General features: G+C 43.5%; 1 protein-coding gene across 1 annotated transcript in view; it reads right to left on the reverse strand.

Moving 5' to 3' along the window:
• LOC146856451 (zinc finger E-box-binding homeobox 2-like) overlaps positions 1–23782 on the reverse strand; it is a 510780-nt gene that overhangs the window by 89434 nt on the left and 397564 nt on the right. The window contains exon 5 of the mRNA XM_085654619.1: positions 14003–14108. Within this exon, the coding sequence (XP_085510745.1) occupies positions 14003–14108 (106 nt within the window). The remainder of the gene's footprint in view (positions 1–14002; positions 14109–23782) is intronic.

Raw genomic sequence — 23782 nt, forward strand, 5'->3', positions numbered from 1 at the left:
GATGTAGACTCTCCGCCATTTGAGTTTGTGGGCCGCTTAATTTCATACTCCAACCGTCCCAGGCGGCGGCTCCTCCGGCTTCCTGGAGGTGCCGGGCCAGAAGGACAGCGCACCGGGCCTCAAGCATGTCGCCTCCGAGGGAGAGATGGACTGGCAGGCAGCGAAAGCCTTCTACGAGAGCATGGGCACCAAGAAAAAGCCCCGGCCCGTGAGTGCGGGGAAGAAAAAATGCATAAATAAGAGCGGTATTATGTGGTAGAGAGAGGAGGTGGGGTGGCATGAAGGGGGTAGTGAGGGCGGAGGGATGCGGAAACGGGTGTTGGCAGAGAGTGAACTTAAAGTCTTTTGTGTCGTAGATAGATAAGAGTGGTGGGGAGATGTCATACGGTGAGAGACTGAGTAGTGGAGAAGGGGCGGGGGCTTTGGGGAGGGGGCAACACCAAAGCTTGCGTGGCTTCGAATGTTTGAGTTTGAGCACATTGAAGACTCTGCTTCCAAGGTTTCAGTTGGCCTACATTTCCATGCTTTCAGTGTGCGTGAGCTCCGAAGACAGCTGCCACAGTTTCACTCTTCTTATTAATGTTTTCAGTGTACCTTATTTTTGTGATTCACGTAGTGCCTTTGAGTGATACCTCATCGCGAATTGAATTTATCGAATTATAGATGGGTAGCAGTTTGCACTCAGAGCCCGGAGGTGAAAAACGTCCCTTGAATTTACTGTTATCTATCTGCTGTAATTATATGTTATGTATGGCCCACAAAATCATCTGCCTTTGCTTGCTACATGCAGGCAGAGGAGGGATGGGGGAGCTATACATCAGTCATGGCTGCTGCCAAAGCAGTGGTGGGTCAGCGGCAGGGGTGACAGGGAAGCAGCAGCGGCAGCTGGGGTGATCCTACCTGTTATTGTTGGACGGGTTGGTCCAACCCGTCCAACAATAACAGGTAGGAAAGCACCGCTCTTCCCTTCTTTCATTAACAGAGGCCTTTCGGAAATGGCTGGTGCGGGCCCTTGTCGCGGGGGCGCAAAATCACGGCACAAATGCCAGGGACCACTGGTCCCTCGCCAGCACTAACTTTCAATTTCCGTCAAACCTTTCCACCCTGAGATCTGACGGCGGACGACAGATAGGCGTGGAAAACATCACTCCAGTCCCATGCAGCACACAGTCAATGGTTTAATCACCTTTTTTGTTGATTCAAATGCACACCTTGGGAAACACTTAAATAAAATGGCGGTCTTTCTGGGTAGATAATTACTTGCCCTCCTTCGTTTATTTGCAGTTGAATGTGGCTCAGGGGGAACTGCATCGCCCCAAGGTTTGAGTGCAACCTGAGGCATGAATGAATAACAATATCACGTCATTGAATGATTGGCAGTAGTATACGCCACATGCCATTATGGGCCAAAACTTTGGTGTTTGACTTTGTTCACCTGGGAGCTACTCAGAGGTCGGAGATAGGATTTTGGGAGCAATCTCCTAATAAAAGGTAAAATGTGAAATTGGCACACTCTACGTCTGATGCTTTGGGTCAATAATTGAATGTTGATTTCTTTTTTAATGCATGTTGTACTTGTACTACTAGAGCCAGGTGTGGCAGTGATTTCACACAGCAGCTCTTGTTTCCAGATGGTTTGACACAAGCCAAATGTAGCTTCTGTGTTGCTTTGTAACTGGTGATAGCAGTGGTGTGTTGCCGTGAGCATATTGGATATAATGATTGCTCTTCTATGGGTGTTCAAATATTAGTTTCCCTGGTATATACTTGCAAGTAAATCCTTTGACTTCATATGATGAGAATATTGTCCTATAGGCATCTTTTCTTGTTTGATGTACAATGCAGCAATGTACATAGCATCTCTTGATTAACCGAAGTGTATGTTTAGTGATGCCAATTAAGCATTATTGTGTTGTAGTTTATTTGGCACTGCCCAGTTCTTTTCTGTCCCGATCCTCATCCATGTTCACTTTCACATGTATTTGGTTTTCTCTTTCGATATTGTTTGCATAGCAACTTTCAGTTCAGCTCAACCAGAATCACGGTAACAGCGCATTGCGCTGCCTCTTTTATATTCAGTATATTGTAAGGCTGTTTTTCTTCCCCCGCCTTTCCTTGTTTTGTTCCCAGTTTTCCCCTTGCGTGCCATTCGTTACTCTAGAGTCTAATAGAGTCGGAAGGCCGTAGGGGAAGACTGTGGACTTTTCTTCAAGTTCCTGACGCTCCTGCGGAACGAACCTGGCAACCATTACACTGCTGTGCAACTTCTTCTACTCTTAGAGCTGAGATTTCCATGAGTCTTATAGTCTGAATTCAGCACCTGAGCATAATAGGACAGAATGTATGAAGCTCTGTGGTAATACTGAATAAGCAGCTACCTATGTTATGCCATCTATTAATGTAATAACTGCACTTTCACAATTGCTTTATTAACCTTCCGGCTTTCTCAAATTTGCTTGAAAATGCACGATTTTTCTTCTTTTTTTCAAAATTTTCTTGTGGGGGGTAACCCCCCCAAACCCCCCTTTTGGGGTTCGGGCTCGCTCGCTGCGCTCGCTCGCTACGGTGCTGTATGCTCATTCGTTTGCGCCCCACCACTTTCAAATCTCACCCACCGCCCCTGCAGTCGAGTACTTACCTTTAAACCGATAACTCAATTTTCTCCATAGGGTAACATTGACTGGTTTTTCCTGCAATTTCTTCTAAGTGTGGATTTTGCAAAACCTAAAATATTCACCAAAAATCAGCCGAGTAACGAAAACGAAAATACTCACCTCCTATTAGGTGATCTCCCAGTGCTGGATCTTGGTGCCCAGCACTGACTCTGTAAAATACTTACAACTGTACTTACCAGTAACCCAATTTTCTCCCATGGGAAATCATTGACTGTTTTTCTGTGAAATTTCTTCTGTCAATTTCTGAAAACTTTAAATATTCTTTAAAAATCGTATAATTTCTGAAAACGTAAATACTTATCTGTTTTGGATAAAGGTCGCAGTACTGAGTCTAGGCACCCAGTACTGGATTACAAAAGTAACGAGAACATACTATACCTGCAACGTGAAATTACTGCCATAGGGAATCATTGATTGTCTTCTGTGAAATATTTTCTAAGTGTCAACTTTTAAAATAGCAAAATATTATCTAAAAATCACCACAGTAATTAAGTCAACTTTTATCACTTGTTTCTAAGTACTGTCCCAGGACTGAATCTAGGATCCAGTCCTGGAATTCCAAAAGTAATCTAAAAGTAATCTATTGCAAATAACTTGAAACTTCCATTGAACTCAATGCATGATTGTGTTTAGAATGGTGTTGCCTATTGCAACAACTTCTAATTATTTACAAAAGTCAATTGCATATTGCAAAAGTATTTACCTACAGCATCTCATTCTGAGAAAGTATATTTTAATACCTATTGTTGGTTCTAAAATAAAACAAGCATATATTTTTTATATATAAACCATTGGCCTAGAGTTCAATTATTGAGTGTGTGAAACCATTTGCTGACTGAGTGTGTACATCCAAATTCTTTACACTGTCCTCTGATACCGCCTTACTGCTCGACCAAGCTACCACTTTAGAGAGTAAGGTTATATCTAACTTTAGCCTCTGCCAAACCTCTGGGGACTGTGGACTCTGTACACACTGTACCTATTTAGGAACAGTATATACAGAGCCACTTTCTCACAGGGGAGACATAGCAAGGGACTTTTTATTTTAGTTTTTGTGAGTACTCCGTGTTGTCTACCATTGACTTTAAAGTGATAATGGAAATATAGTGTGGGGGAGTGTGAATTTTATCGATAAATAAATGGTCCATGCCTGATATTCTGCAGTCTGTCCTCCCGAGCTAAAGGCAATCAGCAACACAAAAGTTTGGATATCAGCCCTATCTTGAAGCTGTTGTCCTCTGGTTCCACCCTATGTTTCCTGCTCAGTGAGTTCCAGTCTTGATGACAGGGAAAGTTGTCTCCTTGTTTGTTTTTGTGAAGCCTTTTTGATAGACAAGGTTTGCTGCTGATGACTACATGGTTCTGTTGGGCACATAGTTGGGGGCCTGTCTAATACCATTGCTCTAATAAGCCCTGTGTGGGGTACAAACAGTTTTAAACATTATTTATGTATCCACTGGAAGAGTGAGGAATGCTTTCAAGCCTGGTTTTATGTGGTTGCCTCGCTGCAGGTTAGGTCCGGAGTCTTTGATCGCTGTCAACAAGTTTCTTTGGCAGGAAGTTAAAAAGGCTTTGACACAGGCTGATATAGGCCGAGCAGTGGAAGGATTCTCAAGAACACGAAGAACCACAGATTGATTCCTTGGTTCAGAGCATTGATGGTGATATTAAATTATTTTATATAGCGCCCAAATGCCAGAGGCGTCTTGGCGCTGATGTCTACTACATTAGAAAATGAACTAGCAGAAGATAAGAATTTATCACTAGGAAGGGCCTATGCTTGATCACATCGAATAGGAGAATAACCAGGTTTTAAGATGTTTCCTGAAACTGGAAAGGTTAGACTGAACTCCTAGCTGGTAAGGTAAGTTATTCCATAGTTGAGATGTGATGTGGATGAAGCTCCATCCTCCCCAGCTCTTTCTTCTGATTTTGAAGACATTGACTGTCCTAGAATTCACTGAGCGTAAGGTTCTTCTGGGAGTAAACAAAGAGAGGTTTCAATTCAGGTAGGCTGGGCCTCCACCATACAGTGTCTTATGTGCCACACATAAGGCCCTGAACATCTTTTCGTCACATGGAGCCAATGGAGCTCAAGTACTGCTTCAGAGACTGGCTTAAACTTGAGAATTTTCTTTAGCAGTTGAGCCGCTGCATTTTGTAGGCCTTGGAGTTTCTTAAGAGAATGCGAGTGAATGCCTACATGTAAGGCATTGTAATAGTCCAGCCTAGACAGAACTAAGGCTGTGACTACTGATTTTTGCATTTCGTATGGAATGAAAAGGAGAACTTTCTTTGAGGTGTGCTACAGAAAATTGCAAGAATAAGTAAGTTTGTTAATTTGTGAATTGAAAGAGACACTGGGATCGAAAATTATTCCCAGATTCCTGACCGAAGATACCAGGATGGGAAAAAAGCCAGGCATCTGAGGCCACCAAGATTGGTCCCAAAGAGTTGTGTCCTTGCTGAAAAGAACCTAATTTTTGTCCGGGTTCAACATAAGACTATTGTTGCACATCCATTCTACAAATGCACACATACAGTTGTTGTTAAAGTGGTGTGCAGTCTCATCAACATCATTCGAGATAAACATAGCAATTTGTATCATCAGCATAAGCCACAAGGATAAGACCAAAATAACGGATCAATCTTGTCCAAGGAGACATGTAAATATTAAATAGTGTAGGACTTAGTGATAAACACTGGGGAACACCAGACGGTAATGAGAAGGACTTAGATACCTAGTCCTCCAGGGTGACTGATTGCTCTCTGTCTGAAAGAAACAGTTCAAGGGCCAGTCCAGAGATTCCAATTTCCACCCAGAGTTCCAGCAAGATCGTGTGTTTCACTATGTCGAAGCCCGCTAATAGCTCCAACAGAATCATCCCCGCCTTCCCGCCCTATCTAGAATACTTCTCAGCTCCTATGTCGCTACAGCCAGAGCTGACTCGGGTACTATGATTAGGTCTGAATCCAATTGAGTCAAGAATTTCATTCTGCTCTAAAAATTTAGAGAGTGCAATGTTCATGTGCTTTCCAGAGTTTTTTCTGGAAAGAGTAAACGAGATATTGGACAGTAGTTCTTTGCCTTTTTGCAACCGTTTCTGCTATGTCATGAACAATTTTTGGAGGATAGGAGTCAGATGTTGCCCACTACTTTGTTTGGTCTAAATGTTCGACTACTTTTTCCTCTGTAAAAGGAGGACATTTGCAGAAAGTATTTTTTTCGGGAGCCACATCGGTGGCACTCGATGCCGACGCTACGGCCCTACCACTAGAGTTTAGTTTGATATATATTTCCTCAACTTTATTAGAAAAAAAATCCGCTAGCTTATCACAGAAAAACTGACAAGGGGGCACTGAGCAGCTTGATGATAAGCAGGACAGGAACCGGACTGTTTTAAAAAGTTCTCTTGTGGAGTTCTCTGCTGCGTAAATTATTTCAGAGAAATATTTCATTTTCTTAAAGGCAATCAGTTTTATATATTTTTGAATAAGCTGATTGCATCTAGCCTTTCCATCCTTGGGATAATTTCATCTCCATAGTTTTCCTGCCTTCTGTTTTTTTGTTTTAATCCCTTAAACTGAGAATAAAACCAAGGAGCTGACGGCCCACTTCTGGAACTTTTAATAGTTTTAGAAAGAGCCAACTTAGTAGCTGAGGCCCTTAACCAATCTGAGTATTTGCCTACTGTTCATTTTGAATCTTTCATGATTGAGGGCCGAGACCTCTCTAAAATGTCAGTTAAGCCTGTTTTGTTAATTTTTTTCCAGGCTTGAACCTTCTTACTTTGCATATTCTTGTTATTAGCAGGAATTGGTGGGACACATTTTAGACTAAAATTAATGGCTTTATGGTCTGACCAAATAATGGGTAAGATATTGTCAACTTTTAAGTCGGAGTTATTAGAAAAAATGCCATCAAGTGTGTTTCCTGCTACATGTGTAGCGGTATTCACCAGCTGAACCAGTCTAAAACAATTTAAAATATCAGTGAGTTGCTTTGAATCTTTTTTATTACCAATTTATAAATGAAAGTTAAAATCACCTAAAATAATAAAATTAGGATATTGCATACATGATTCTAAAATATCTCCTTGTCTTCTAAAACGTTTGCTTTGTGTCCGAGCAGCGGCCTGTAAATCAATAATGCATTGACACTGCTATTGTTAGATAGGTTACCACTGAATAACATTGCTTCACCATTCGCCACTATCGCAAGTTCACATATCACTTCAAGATGGTCTCAAAAGACAACTGCAAGGCCGCCACCTCGCTTACCTGCTCAATCTACCCTAATAATAGCAATTCCGGCTGGTAATGCATCAACTAAGTCTAACTCAGAAGTTTCATCAGCCCACGTTTTATTTAAGAAATGCTAGATCAGGGGTATGAATGTCTAAATGATAAAAAAAATATCGAATTTATGCTTAATGAGAGAACGAGTATTTCTTACTATGCATTTCAATCTAGCGCCACCGACTTCTAGAGAGTCGGTAGTCATAAAACAGTCAGTCTTGTATTTTGGAAAAGTTTGTTCCACCTGGCAGGCAAGATTACAATGACTACGCTGTACATTGTCCTGAGCACGGCTGAAGTTAAGAGTATTACATAACGGGGGCTTACCCATGTTAAGCTGTAGCAGCCACTCCCTGGAATACTTTTGAGATGATATTTGGCCTGGGGTACTGGCATAAGGAGTGGTCTGGGCGTGGACGGCGTACCCACTGTGCGCGTCTCAAGGTTCAATAAATAAGGAGCTCGGACTAAGACTAGACCACCAACCCTGCTTGCAGCAAAATGGTGTCACTTTCGAGCAGTCCTGACTCTGAACCCGGCCAAGGGAGTGCGAATGTGCAAAACAAATTAAAGAAATAATGCCGCCTAGTGTGCCCTATGCAAATTTACAAAATATTAAAAATGCCCTGTGTAATTCCACAAAATGATGCAAAATGACTAAAGTTACTTTTCAGATAGTGTGGTAATTTCAGATCTCCCTCCTCCTCCCCTCCCCCCCAGTCAGCGTTACAGAACTGGGAACATAGGTGAGTTTGGAGTTGAATATGACTACCAGACATCAGTTTTAGATCAATTGTGCCATGGAGAAACTGTTTATTAAATTTTTGCATATGCTTGCACATAACTGTCAAAAAGGCGGAAGACTGATTCCTTTGCTTACATTTTTAAGGTTTTTAAGATTATTGGAAAATGATCCTTGTATAGGCTCTTATGCTGTTTTATAGAATGTTTTGCTGTGTACCTTTATGGCTTTAAACAGCTGGATAAAGTTGATTTTGACTTGACCTCCAGGTTCCTAACTTTTAGTGCAGTACAAGATGGTGCTTCTCTTCCTGCGAGCCACTTGATTGGCAGTGAGGTCGATTTTTGTCTGCATAATCAGGATTTGATTAGGCAAAGGAAACTCTAATTAAGAAAAATATATTGCCCGAACTGGTGGAGATACTAGCCTGATTTACCAGTCCGTTTTCTAGATGGAAGCTGATTTGAATGTCATTAGTGGACGCTTGCACTGCTCCAGGAGCTGGGCCAAATGGAACATGTAGATAGATGCTTAAGAACAGCCATGAAAGGTAAGGATTTCATCCTAGGTAAGGATTCCATTGACTCAATCTGGACTCGATGGGAGGGAATACTAGCATTATAAGACAGATCAAAGATCATCACTCTTCTCAAAGCTTTTTTAGACCTGTAAGGCTGTGAACTGTTAATTTACTGCGTGTAAAGTGTGAAAAATACAGGAACTTAGGAAGGAAGAAGCGGTAGATGAAGTGCTGACAAGAGGAATACACTGACAAAGAAATATTGAAAGTGGAGCATGGGATTATGCATCGACTGGGTAACCTTCGTACATATACTAGACAGAATGGAAAGCGCCCACTATGAATTGTGCAAAGTCTGTAAAACGTCACTCATCGATTCTGGCTCTTTGTGTCCTTATGCTGAGGAGTTGTGCACTATGCAATAACTAGATCCCATTATGTACAACCTGTCCATACGAATATCTTGAATTTCATCTTATTCTTTACATTTGGTGAATTGTGGTATTGTTTTGCTGTATGTGGGGAGTGACATTAGGTATGTACACATTTACGACGAGTGTCACAATCTAAGAATGCATTTCCTTCAGATTACTGGCCTTTGTGCATGGCTGGCAACGAATCATTGGCAATATTCATACATTTAATATTAACAGTTAAGAGCGCAAGCACACTTCGAAACTGCAGAAACTATATTCCTTTTCCAGACAATACCAATTCAAATAGACCCCAGATCCTGACACAGCTAAGGAGAGCATACCCTGACTTAGAAGGAGGAAAGAAAACAAGAATTGCTTCCAAAATTGCATTCCGGCCGTTCAGTAAAGGAGAATTGAGGATCCCTAATCTCAGCCGAATTTCAAGCTACACTCCCAAGCTACCGCCTAAATCGGTTGAAAGCTGAAGCAAAGAGCCATTGCTGCTTCATCGACCATTTTTTTGCAGACTGCTACCTATGGGTAACCTTGGGGAAAACCTGAACTGTAGACACCGAAACCTACTGGCATCCCTTGTTGCAAGAGCTACCATCCAAATATGGGTTATCACAGGTGAATCCCTGAGCCTTATGGAACATCCATTGCCATTCACCCCAGTATTCACGAACCTGGACTTTGAGCCAGGCAGTGGTGGGTAGGGCTGGTTTTAGACAATAGTGAGAAGCCATATGCATTGATATATGTTCATAAATGACGAACTAGATTTAGAGAATGGGCTGTTTTTTGTTTGCATTTGTTTTAAATCAATAAAAATCAATTGAAACATAAGGATGCAAACTGGCATATTTTTCCAGGAGGGATTTCATGCAGTATTAATCCAGGGTAAAAATGAGAAGAGCACAGGTTTTGATACATTTAAGGAGGTAACTGAGGACGTTATCCTAAAACGGGACAAATTCCTAAGCTTACAAAATCTCAAAGACTTCTTTGTCAAACCGTTGTCTCACATTGAAACCAGTTCAAGAATGTACGATTTTAGCATTTGATTCTACATTATGCCATGAAAAGGAATCACCACAAATAGTTTACATTGTACTCTACCTTTAGGAATGAGGAAAGAAAAACTTAAGAGTCATGAACACCTTTTGGTGTAGATGGGTGAGCCCAACTCATTTGTGCAATTGTAGGGGCACAAACAAATATTAAGCCAGTGGAATCTACAAAAGTACTCAACTGTTCCCACTGCACCCAAATAAACTTGAGATCCTTGCTTTCTTGTCTTTCTCTTAGCACTTACTCACCTGTGAGGTGAGCACTTGTTTGCACCCCTAAATGCGTTAATACGATGACTGAACACTGTCAACAATCTATAGTCTATGAACTCAACTGTGAAAGGTTTAAAACGATTCTCCTCATGAAAGGGACTCTCTTCCCGAAATGTACTGAAATGCCTATATTATTTTCATGTTGTGAAAAGACACAAGAATTGTTTTTTTGGATAACCAAATGAATTGGATTTTGCAAAAAGAAAAACACTCAGTAGCAGGGGCAGCTCCTCCATTATAGTAGAGGAGCGTCGCCCCACTACCAGCAGATGCAAACGTGGGGAGAATAAAATGATAATAAAACAGGTTTATTGTCATTTTATTTTTCTTCTCAGAGCTGTCTTGGGGGCGTGACAACAGGCATGTAGGAAGAGTGTTGGGCACTGCTGCAAGTGCGTATGTGGGTTTGGCCGGCCGTCTTAGGACAGCCAAACCGACATGTGCACTGAGATGTCTCTAACACAAGCTGCGTTGCCGGGCTGGAGACAGCAGGCACATACTCCCAGTCTCTGTGGGGATGCAAATTCAGCCCGCTCAGGCCAATCCCGGAGCTTCTCTCATGCTGCCAGCAGCATGAGTGCAGTGTTTAGAATGGCCGTAGGGGAGTCTAGAAGCCTCAGCCTGTGCTGCAGTGGAGCCAGAGGAGCAGAAGAGTGGCGAGGCGGCAGGCAAGTTCTTTTTTTGTAATGTTTTATTATGTGATTGTCCAAACCCCCCACCATGCTGCCCCACCACTTTTCCCTGACACCATCTGCTACTGCTCAGTAGACACAAGAGAGTACATAATAATTGTAGCATAAGACATAAGTACATCACACTGTTGGGCGAGTATCCAATGAGAAAGCACAACCAAGCAATAAAATGTTACAGAAACTTCACTCCAGTTGCCCCAACCACTTCCCCCCAGATGCGCTCATACTTCGTTGCGCAACCCCAAACTTCGTACACAGGCCTCTCTTGTTGTGTACACAAGTCCACACCTCTTCGCCAATGCCTTGACGTAGGGAGCACAGAAGCCTTCGATCGCGCTGCTATGTCCAGCATCGCCACAATTGTATCTGTTCCCAAAAATGTCTGGTCTGCCCTTAAGCCCCCAGATCCCTCCAGGACCACAAGCAGCAACAGCAAAGGAGAGAGTGGCACCTCCAACCCCTGCACATTGGTCAGTTCGGGTGTTATGTTTGTCCAAAAACTCTGGGTCACCTGACACAGCCACGCCATGTGGTAAGAATCTGCAGGAACGCGGGACCAACGTTGACAGGTGGGGTCTGGAAGAAGGTCTGCCTGGTGTAATCTGTCAGGAGTGTGGTATGCGCAATAAAGATAATAGGTCTGGACCAGGCAGAGCCTGGATAATATCATAATGACTCTAGGTGCCAATATGTCTTATCACTAGTCAACATCATCCATTGAACCCAACCAACTCTCCCAGTGGGCTCTAAGGTGGTCCAGTGTATGAGGGGCATTAACGGCAAGGGTACAATAGTTCTGAGAGATGCCTCCCTTTCCCAATGGGCCCATGAGGAGTTTAGCCTCAAGGGGACTAAATTCAGGAGGAGAGGCTTACCGGGACATGAAAGTATAATGTGCATGTCGCAGTTGTAACCACTTGTAGAATTGTGAAGCGGTGATGGCATATGTGTCCTGGAGTTCCAAGTAGGAGCGTATATGGGCCCCAGACCACAAGTCACCCTGTTGTATTATGCCAATAAGTTCCCACTTCCTAAAGCTCTCCAGTTTCGCCACATTGTGCGGCCACGTTCCGTGCCACAGGGGGGTATGAAGTATAAGCTTGCCAGATTTGGTGAATCGGAGCGCAGCCCTGCAAGCCAGAAGGACCACCTGGGTCACCACGGAGCTAGCACCAGAGATTGGGGAGCCATACAGCATGGCCATAATCTATGGAAACCCTAAAGATGACAATTGCATTTGATAAGCCGGATCTGACCATCCCCCACTAAGCCACTCGTTAATCACCACAATTTGGGAGGCTAAATAGTAAAAAGTAAAGGTTGGCCATACCCAACCCCCCATTATACAGGCGTGCTGCCAAATACTTAGAGCAAGGTGGGCATGGAGTTATCCCCGAGGAATGATGACATTGAGTCCAGCTCCCGGAGCCATCATCGAGGCACGACAATAGGAAGGTTCTGAACGACATAGAGGAACCTCAGTAATGCCATCATCTTGTACAGGGCAATGCAACCCATCTCATTTAACGGGAGGGATTGCCATTTGTTGAGGTCTTTGGTTCTGTGAGTCAGGGGTCTAAAGTTAAAAGACCAGGTCAATACGGGGTGGAACTCAACCCAAATACTTGAAGCTGAAATGCACACAGGGCAGTCAGTCTGCCAAGCCACACTGTCCCAAGTCGGACCGATTTCAGCCAGATTTTAGGCTTCATTCCATGTACCAAGATTGATTTAGCTGTGTTGACGTGGCGGCCTGATGCTTTACACAAGAATTGTTAACACAAATTGAGAGAAAGAGCAAAATTGTCTTTTGAAATTAAAATTTCTCCTGAGAATGTAATTTAATTACTTTATAAGTGAACTGCAATTGTGTGGCGGGGAAGACAACCCTGTCAATGTTTCTTGAAGCATTTACATCCTCATACAAAACATATTTTATTTGATAATATCAGTTGTTTTAAGGTTACAGCACCACTGTCACTATACTGATGCCTTCTCATTCAATATCTATCTCCACTGTTTGTGGTTTAATTGATGCATCCGATCATATAAACCTTCATGTGATATGTGATGATTTAATTTTCTATGTCATTCGTTATGTATTGTGTAAGGCTGTAAGCAGTGAATTACGTGGAGTTATGGTTGTATAGATCATCATAACTGGATTTTTAGTTTTAGTTGTAACTACAACATTTCTCCGTCTAGTTTGAGGGTACTTTAACAAATTATCAGTTCTAGGCCAAGGTTGACGTGCGATGATCATGTATGGTCTTCTGCCGTCATAACATTGCTGGCCGCAGACAGTGGCCTATCATTTAACCTTCTGATTCAAACTTGACATACATTGCTCTTTTGAAGAAGTTTGGGGAATGGGGTTAAGTAAGTTACTGTAGAAAGAAAATTTCACACCAGCTGCAGTATTTGTGTTCTTTTATGGCGAATTAAACTGCTTTTTTGTTTTGCTTCTCAAAGGATGAACCGAGAACTTGTAACATATGGAACCATTGCAAGCATTAAGAGCTGACCAATGACTCTGACAACGCTGGCCCTTGACCTGAGATTACAGAATCTGAGTACATAATGACACTATCCGTGGATATCCCACACAGTGGCATTACGCAGAATCTGATCAGAATCTTGCCCTTTCTGCAAGTTGCACATGGATATTCTATTGGTTTTCTGCCCACATTGAGAGTCGTTATATAAAGTGTTCTTGTTTCTTTCACAATGAAACAGTCTCTTGAAAAACTGACGTGCATTCAAAGCCGGAGGCAAGGGGACCATATAGACCGCATGTTTCTCGCAGTGGTTCACAAGAGCTAGGATCATGCCAGATTACCAAAATATCCACAAGGGAGAAATGTGCACAATGTATCTTATTCAAGTCCTCGTTGCAAGTAGCCTCTTAATTCTGATTGGCCTGCTAACAGCCGTCACTGGCTCCATTGGAAAAGCAGCAGAAAACTTGGATAAAAAGTCCGGCCCAAAATAAGGAATTACTGGGGAGAAGGGGATCTGAAAAAACAGATCCCCCTGGTGTTTCCTCATTTCCTAGTAGATCCTTGCGTGCCAACTAGTAATGAATTGAATTTTTCCTATTTCTGCAGATATTTGTAACCCATCAGACTGATGGAAATGCATCCCATTTTTCATGGCATGCGTAATGAGATGGGTCTTAATATTTTTCCTGTATAAACATCATGGATTGGCCCTCAAGGACCCTTCAAAAATCTAGAACCTGGTGGAAATGTCTTCTAATTCAGCATCTGTCAAAGAAGCCGTGTTGAAGGTCAGAAGAAAAGTTCCAAAACTCACCACTGTGTATTCGGATGTGTTCTTTGAGGTGATGTTTGTACTTGAAAGATTTGCCACACTCAGGACACTTAAATTTTCTGGTGTCCGGACTTTCACCTGATAGAGGCTGCAGAAAGAAAATGTCAGAATATTTAAATAGAGAAAGGTTGAGCACAACTGTTTGCAAGCACACTTAAATACCGGATTGAAACATACATTTATGAGCTGGATAAAAATCTTGTTTTATCAAATAAAACACATTCTTGTTTGGGAAAAAGTTTTGTACTTATTAACGTATATATATAAATGTGTGTATGTATATTTTCATGTATTGTGAGCACATCAAGAGGACGGCAGAGTACTTCAGATTAACACAGTCGTTTTGTACACGGTTCAACATACTGACAGGATGACATTGAGGCAAATATGTACACATTTTTGGATGAGTTTACATCAAGTGAAGGTAGATAAAATTATGTGCAAATAGAAGCATACAATCATCATTGCAGTGTCCATTCAATTTTATAGAAGAGGAATTAGAAGAATTTCCATTGGACACATTAGAAGCTCGTTACTCCTAATTCCCCTAATGTATGAATTTTCACTATTCTTTATTGCATAACTACACACCAAAACTTGAAAAAAACAATCACTACATGAAAAGGTATTGTCACGCCCCCACAGTTTAGACGAGGCAGGGGAGTATTGTACACAGGCTTTATTGAGGTTTTACAGATGAGGGATATTGGGTATCCCGGTTAATGGAGAGTCTTTTGCTGTGGGCTTGTGTTCCTGGCGACGTCTGCTCCTTTCAAGGGTGGCCGTCTCTGCCGCTCTCCCTCTCCCGTGGGCTGTTCAGCCGGTCGTCCCCTCAGTAAAAGAAAATAGGAGATACCTGTTTCCCTTCCACTTCCCCGTGTGCTTTTGTTCTGGTTCCCCTTTTACCCTTTCTTCTCCCAGTCCCACTATGAGTTCCCTGCTGCAGGTCAGTTTAGTTGGTGGGCTTTCACCGTCCCCGGGCCCTTTTTATCAGGTATTTCCCGTTGGAGGTGGGATTTGGGCTTCCCTGGTTCCTGTCTTTAATTCTCCTGTCCCAAAAAGTGCTCCCCCTCCCCCCTTTGTTTTACGCTGCCTCGTTAGCTGTCAGGCTGGTCTCCTAGCGGCCAGAGAAGCTCGACTGCGCGTACCACCACCCTACTATAGTGCTCCCAGTTTTCCCTATGACTTGCCTAAAGCCGGGACCCGATGACGGGGTCCCGGCCGTCTCGTCCGTAGGGCCTTCCTCGGGGTACGTCCCGGTTCTTCTCTGGGTCTTCTCGAGGTCGTCCCGTACTACCCTCGGATCCTTCCCCGTCCGTATCAAATAGGTCTTCTCCCTCGTTTGCAATTGGTGTCCTGCCAAGCCTCAAAGCCTGAGCCCTCCAGCGCCAGGGGAAAGTCCGGGTTGACTATAAATGAGGTCTGCAGGGAAATCGGAGTGGAGAGGTTATGTCTCAGCTGCGCCCTGTCCTAGACCCCCAGTGTCGATCTCGTGACCGGAGAGATGTATACTCCCATTGGTCTCTGGGGTTTGGGAAGCCATGGCACTTTCCAGATGTGGATTCCCGCTATGACTTGGTCTATAAAGCACCAGTATTTTTCGGTAAGCGGGCAGGACCACTCCACCATGTGATGCAATGGGCGGCCTGATAGTATTTACTAATGTTGGGGATCCCCAAACCCCCCTCCGCCCCCGAAATAAAGGCCCGCGACCTAGACATTCTCGCCCTTTTGCCTTCCCAGATGAAGTACCAAATCAGGGACTGCAGCTTGTCCAGAGCTCACGTGGGAGGCTGGAGGGGTAGAGTTTGCAGCACGTACAGCAACTTGGGAAGTAGCGTCATTTTGACGGCAGCCATCCTCCCCAGCCATGATAAGTTCTGCTGCTCCAATTTAGTGAGGTCTAACCGATCCATGGCTAGTAAGCTTCCATAATTGTAGTCTGTGGTGGTTTGAAGTGTAGGAAATATTTGTAAGCCCAAGTATGGGACTCCCCCAGTTGCCCACTGAAACAGAAACTGCTCACAGAGGAGCACTTGCTCAGATTCCTGCAACATCAGTTCTAGCATCAAGGACTTCTGTGGGTTGATTTTGAAACCCGATGCCTGCCCGAATTCCGTGAGCTCCCTCATGACGGCTGGTAATGAGTCAGACGGATTTGTGAGGGTCAGCAGCATGTCATCTGTACAGAACTTGATCTTATGTCCCCCCCCCCATCTTAATCCCGGTCACTCTTGCGCTTCCCTATATACGTTACGTGAAAGGCTCCATATAGAGCGAGAATAGAAGGGGGACAGGGGGCAACCCTGTCTGGTTCCCCTGGCTCCCCAGCCGTTTACGCAGATGCTAGCTTGCTGGGCTGGTTAGCACGCCTGCAACCAGGACCGGACTGGGAACCACAACCGGCCCTGGCAACGTGCTCGGCCGGCCCCCTCCCCGGGCCTGTAACAAAAAACGGCCCCCAGGGGGCCAAAACCGGCCCCCACCCATGCAGCGCACCGGGGAATTGCCCGGTGCCCGCTACGGCCAGTCCGGCCCTGCTTGCAACCAACCTCGGAATCGGGGGCCATGGCCAACGCATTCAAGTACCCGATAGAGATACGGCCAGTGCACTCGGTCAAACGCTTTGTCTGCGTCAATTGTTAACATTAATACCGGTGTCTGGGAGTGCTGTGTTTTATCCATGAGATGGCATACCCTCTTTGTATTATCACTAGACCCACGTTCAGGGATGAATCCGGCCTGGTCTGGGTCAATGATCCCTTCTACATATGGAGCCAGCCTGAGCGCCAACACGCTAGTGAAAATCTTTGCGTCTACGTTCAGCAATGAGATCGGGCCGTAGAATGCACATTTTTGGGGGTCTTTCCCTGGCTTGAGAATTACTGTGATGATGGCCTTGCGCATTCATTCTGGTAGATTCTCCTGTGTGTCAATTGAATTGTATAGGCATGTGAGTATCGGTGCTATGTGGGCAGCAAAGGTTTTATAGGATTCCCCTCCATATCCATTGGGGCCGGGCGCTTTCTGGGGTTGCGGCTTATGTTTAGCAGTGAGGACCTCCTGTACTGTGATGTCCTTCTCTAAGGCAGTGTACACTGGTACCTCCGCTTCATTTGTATGTTTATTTTTAAGCAAGATGCCAGTCACATAAACATTAGTCACTGATAGAGAAATTACCATAGAAAATCTTTCACAGACCTTTTTTAAACTGGCACTGTGACTTTACGAACCTAATAATACACCTGCACTGTGGTCTGTATTTTTTTTTGCTGTAAATCATTTGGAAAACTTCCAAACCCTTTCTATTTTGAATTTAGTCAATGTCTTTTAAGGCTGTGAGAATAATTGAACTACTTTTTGACAGATAATAAATTATATTCTTGTCAAAATGCTTTCACTATTCGAGAAGTGCCCTTCTTGTGGGAAAAAGAAGGACCAGACACATCTTCACCCTGTCTGCATTGTTTGCCTTCTGGAAGACCGTCATCCACAGACTTGCACCCACTATGAAAAGTTCTCCAGAAGGACCCTCAAGGACAGAGAAAAAATCAGGCTGCATGACATCCGGAAAGGAAGACATAAGCAGCTGTTGAGTCAACAAGAGCCTTGGGGAAGTTAATCCTTTTTCTAGAGCGCCCTCCTCCCCCTTCAGGTACTCCCACAGAGGGCCATCCATGAAGAAACACCATCAGAGAAAGATGCGATGCTCCCTTTTGATGTCGAAACATGACATAGAGAATGGAAAAACTACTGATTTGTTCACAGTCAACAGGTATGCTGGTGAGGCAACACTCGACGTCAAAGCATTCTCAACATCACGGTCACCATCGACATGTTGAAATTACAATTGAAGCCTCCTTCAACATCCAAATCTCAGTCATATTTTAGGCTTCATTCCATGTCGACAGCTATATCACAATCTACCTTCAATATTTGACCACAATGGATTCAAAGTTTGCAAGAGAAATGTATACCACACACATTCATATTATTCCTCCACCAGTTCTCCATCGTGGGTAACACTTGAGATCCAGCTTTCAAGCAGCCCATCTCTTAGGAGCTCAAATTCTGCTCATTTCTCTCCAAGCTCACTACCTAATACGACACCTCAAACTCCTCCTACTGCTCTAGAAAGACCTCTGAGCAGTCCACAGCGGACTACTCCTTCACCTGATCTTCTCAAAGAGCTATAAGACCAAGAAAGTACCATCGCTCCATTTCTAGTACTAGATCTAGGAGGACTTCTAAAAATAGGCCATCATCCAGATGTTACAGAAGATCGAGTAGGAGATCACAACATGGAAGGGGATCTCCAAACTGGACTTCCTCTAATTGCTCATCTGTCAGTAATTATTCACCTACTCTGGGGTTTAGGAACACTGCACTAACATTGCTGAGTTCATTTCTCCACGATAGACAACAGTGGGTAGAGATGGGAGACACAAGCTCCAGACCTTTCTCTCTCCCCTGTAGGGTGCCGCAGGGGTCTGCTCTGAGCCCCACCTTGTTTAACGTGTATGTCACTCCCCTTGTTAATCTTATACACAGTTTTGGCTTGGCTGTATTCTCTTATGCTGATGCTACACAGATAGTGGTATCTATCTCATTGAAGGTGGAAAAGGATGCAAGTAATTTCTGCAGATATATGGCCCAGGTTGCAGTCAGGATGCAGAGAAACTGTCTCAAGCTGAACTCGGATAAAACTGAGGTTTTGCTTTTTGATAAGGAGACCACCTTTTGGGATGGATCATGGTGGCCATCGGATATGGGCGCTTTACTGAGGCCAGTGCAAAAGACAAGAAAACTGGGAGTCTTCTTTGACACCAAATTATGTTTCTAAGAACAAATCAATGCTGTGACCTCAGCAGGTTTTTTTCATGCTGAGGGTTCTCAAGAAAATCTTTCTGTTTATTCCGTTTGATTTACAGAAGACGGTGATGATGGTACTCATCTTCTCGAAGATGGATTACTGCAATGCTCTATACTTAGGCACCTCTTAAATACTTGATAAAAAAACTCCAGTCCTCGCAGAATGCAGCGGCAAGAACGTTGCTGAAAGTCCCCAAATCTGAACCAATCTCTCATGTAATGCGCGGCATCCACTGGTTGCCAGTAGAAAAGAGGATTTCATTTAAGGCTCTGTGCATAATCCACAAGGCCCTATACAAAGCTGGCCCACGTTTTTTCAAAATTAGCTCTCCTGTATACTCCTTGTAGTAACCTTAGATCGAGCTCTGCGCAATTGATCACTGTCCCAAGAATAAAGAAAGTAAAATGGGGCAGAAGAATGCTCTTGTACTGTGAGGGGAAACTATGGAACTCTTTGCCTCTTGCCTTACGCTTGCAATCCATCTTGCAGCTATTCAGAAAACAGTTGAAGACCTGGTTGTTTTCTCAAAGGGTTATAGAGCTACGCCAAAGGTGTGTCCCCAGGCAGATGTTTTCCTGGTTTGATCTGTATAGCGCTAAGACACCTTGCATATTGTGCGCTCTATAAAACTATTTCTTTCATTCATTCATAGATAGACCACCAGCAAGAGTCTCGCAAGTAGATGACCTACTAACCTTTAATGATGTACTGGTGAGAGGAGCAGCAAAATTAAATATCACTATGCCTTCTCCTACTACATAAGCCACTGGGTGTTTTTAAACTCTACATCCCAGAGGCCCAGCAAGATTATCTCTCCTTCCTCTACACCCTGGTCTTCTTGAGCCTACGATGCAACTATTCCTCATGCCTGCATCAGTGAAGTCTGCTCCATTTAGACTTCTCAAGAAATATAAACCACCTAACTAGGACCTCGTGTTTCTTAGAACAGACTCTATTGCAGATTATGGTGTTGTAGCTGCAGCAGGGAAGTCTCATACTCGGATAAAGTGAATAAGCAGATAGACTTACTTGGGAAAAAGATGTTTGGAACATCAGCATCACAATGAAGTCATTGTTCTATCTAAATTAATGCCCCCATGACCCCATTCACAAAGCCGCTTTACAGCATCTTACATGGAAAACAGCTTTCTTAGTCACTATTAAATCTGTTTGCAGAGTTGGTGACATTCAGGCTTTGTGTGCTACTGAACCATACACAGTATGCCATAGCAATAGATGACAAAGAGAACACGCCCCTGTTTTCTTTTTAAGGTGGTTTCAGTTTTTTACAAAAACCAAACCATCTATTTGCCTATATTTTTTCCTAATTTGATAACTCCATCAGAGTGATCTCTACATTCTCTATATGTAAAAGGGGTTCTTATATCAGGCCGAGAGCCACTTCAAACCACGAGGCACACCCACAATGATTCACAACAGTACTTGCCACTGTTCATAGGTTCACCTAAAGTGCCATATCTTATCACCTTTCTAAAATTAAAATGGCATTCAGTGACAAACATGGTGGGAATAGGGCAAACTTAGTTGATGCCCCATAGAGATCCATAGTTGTCTTCTGGGGAGGCAACTGCTAAAAACCTCCTTGGGATATCATTGACCTTCAACCCAAATACCTCCTTGGGTCTCACAAATGGCTTCATGTAGACCCTTGCAGGCAGGCTGCCAAACAGTTGGGGCAGCTAAAGCATGGGCTGCATCAGCCTAGTCCCACGAAGCTCATTGTATTTAACGAATCTCTCAGCATCAGTTGTTTTTTTCATCGAAACTGCTCCCACAGCCAACACTCCTTGGGGTGCATCAGTGACCTTTCCACAAATATTGCAAATCCAGCCATAAATATTACCAGTCACAGTGTTAAGAGAGCTTGATGTCAAGAACTCTCAACGTTGAGAATGACAGTTCCTCAACTTTGAGTCTGTTTCTTCATATGGTAATTTGTTTTTTAATAAAGTCATCATTACCAGGCAGGCTTCAGGGGTGCATCACGTCTCAGATCCAAAATTCATCCAGAGACATTTTAAAGTCAGTGCGAGAGGGGGATCATTTGACTACAGGGCACTGATGTTCATACTTCAAGGTCCAATGGGATCCTTAGCCTTTACAGATCTTTTTGTTTTCAGGACATCACCAGCTACCCTCATATAACATAGATATGTTTCTCTAATGTGATTTTTAGTGTTGGGATAGAGCCTTAACACGTACATGACATATGACATATGGTGATTGCTATTTACAAGATCTCCCTTCCTACAAGCACAGCTTTGGGCTTAATTTAGGGAACTTTCGTATGGCTTTCCTGAATAGGCTAGCCCCTTATTTCAAATTTTTATCAAATATATCTCATTCCGTCTAACCAATGGAGAAAATGAAGCCTGAGAGAGGTGAAAACCAGAGGACCCTTGTCTCCGGCAGAGGCCCGTCTCTATATCAACCTGTTGGATTTGCAAGCAATTCACTTGGCATTGAAAGCCTTCCAGCTGTCCATCAAGGGATGGCTGGCTCAGGTTCTCACAGACACCACCACTGCCATCTGGTAATGTAGCGAGCAGATTTGGGTGTGGTCTTGGGCCTTGTGCCAGATAGCCATGCACATCTGAAACTGGCTGAATCGTCAGGGCATTTTCCTGATCGTACACTACCTTGAAGGGCCTTTAAACACCAGAGCGGAAGAAATCAACCAGCAATGCCTGGGGATCACAAATGATAGAAAAGGTTTTTCTTAGGAGCCATTATAGTCGCTAAAGTGGTGACAGAAATCCAAGCCTTATGACCACAAGTGGCATATGGTATGCCATTTTAATATGGTTACATTAAGAACTCTTGCTTTCTTATTGAAGAACAAAATTTCAGATGTCTACGCAGACCAGACTATTTTGTTACATCCTTGCCTCCTGCACCCATTTTACTCAGTAGAGAACTCACTTCTTATACTAACTAGAAAGAGTGCCTTTTGGTTTTATCTGGATAACACAGAAGGCATACTTAAAATACAAGTTTATTTATTAACAGTGGAATGACCTATACTGGTTTTGCCAACCAGTCTAATCCATGGCTAGACGTAAGACTGTCCTGCAACAGACATCCTGTTCTCAAAAGGCTTATTTACCCAATCTCAGTAGATAAAGACCTTATTTCGCTACAGGCTTCTCTTATGTAAAGCGTTCCTATCAGCAAGAGTACAGAATATTATTGCTCGGAATCTAATTCAAACTCTGAAACCATGCCCTTATTTTGCTCAGACAGCCTTGTGGCTGCTCATATTGATGATGGGTTCCTTAGGTACATAGCTAAATCTGAGTGTTGTCTACATTGGGTCAGAAATTAGCCCATCCACTATGAGTGGGAACAATACTGCTCTGATATAGGGATTCAATTTAAATGTGGAGTAGGAACACCACACTTCATTTTTGTAGGTAGCTATTTCTGACATACAAATTTCCCCTTTGTCATCTGTTTTATTGCTGATGTTGAGTCTTTTGATCAATGGGTAATCTTAATATTAAGTAACCACGATTTACTGTGTGTAACTCTGAACGTAGGTCAAGTAGCAACCACAGGGGCGTAGCTTAGTCATTAAGATTGCGGCGAGGGTGGGCGAGCTTCAGATTTCCCTACTATCTCACTGGCATATCTTGATAAAATACATTATATAAGAAGTAGGGCAGAGGGGGGCTCAAGAAGCAGTCGAAAGGGAAAAGAGTGTGGATTGTTAGAGGTACTTAAAACACGATATTTTGCATACTAATCAAGATTTTTGAAGGAACAAAATATAAACAAGAGCGTCAGTGTGTTTTTGTCAGTGTGAGCATGTAGAAATCCCAGGTAAAATATGACAGACACTTTACAGTACCCGACTGAAAACACTTGTACCCAACTATTTACTACAGAATACATTTTTAGGGGGGTGTAACACCCCAAACAGCCCTCCTGAAGAAACGCCCCTAAGCAGCCACATTATCATATGCCCTTGAACCAACTACTGGAAACGAATAGCCCATACCTGAAGAGTAACTGAGTGAATAATATGGGTTTGTAGATACCACTGGAACATAGTTTTTAGGGTAGAGTTCCTTAACATGCAGAACTCAATGGGTCCGTGATGCCTACTCAGGGCGTCTGCGACTGTTTGCAAAACTAAATAATTTTAGCAGATTAATAGTGTACACATATGTGAAAAATTCATATTGTGAAAACTAAAATGTTCAACTGTTGGTAAGTGTGAAGGAATTACAAATTGGGGACTAAATATTAAGGAGCCGACTACGATGCCATAGGAAATAGCATCGTAATCTCCTGTTTGGATTAATTTCCGACCGACCCATTTGGATGGAGTCGGTCGGAAAGGAATCCAAACTGGATTTCCGAATGGAGAGCCCATCTGCCATTCAGAAAGCCTACTGTAATCCCAGGGGCGACTCTTTCCGTCCGAGGAACTATAATGCTGCATTCCGACAGCATTTCTGTGCCGGCCTTTCCGACACAGAAAGGCTGTCGTAAATCGACTTTGGGGTGCCCCAGCAGGGCCCCCATGGGTGCAAGGCCTCCGGTTGGCGGCCGAGGGGGCACCTATGGTGCCCCCCTGTTGATCCCTGCACCCCAAGGTACCTGCCACGGGGTGCAGGGAAGAACTGCACCTCTTCACTTTACACTGAGAGCATGCATTCCAGTCAGAATGCATGCTCCCATTGTAAAGAATTTGAGTGTGACTGAACAGTGTTCAGTTGCATTTTAATTGCTGAGTTGGGACCACCGACAGGAGGTTGGTCAGTCCCAGTACCCAAACAATGATTGACGGACTCAGGTCCGTCCGACATCGTAATCGAGCCCTAAGTTGGTATTCTCAGTCTAATTCATGGGAGCAGCATGTG

Source organism: Triturus cristatus, chromosome 4_1 (assembly GCF_964204655.1).
Source record: "Triturus cristatus chromosome 4_1, aTriCri1.1, whole genome shotgun sequence".
NCBI lineage: Eukaryota > Metazoa > Chordata > Amphibia > Caudata > Salamandridae > Triturus > Triturus cristatus.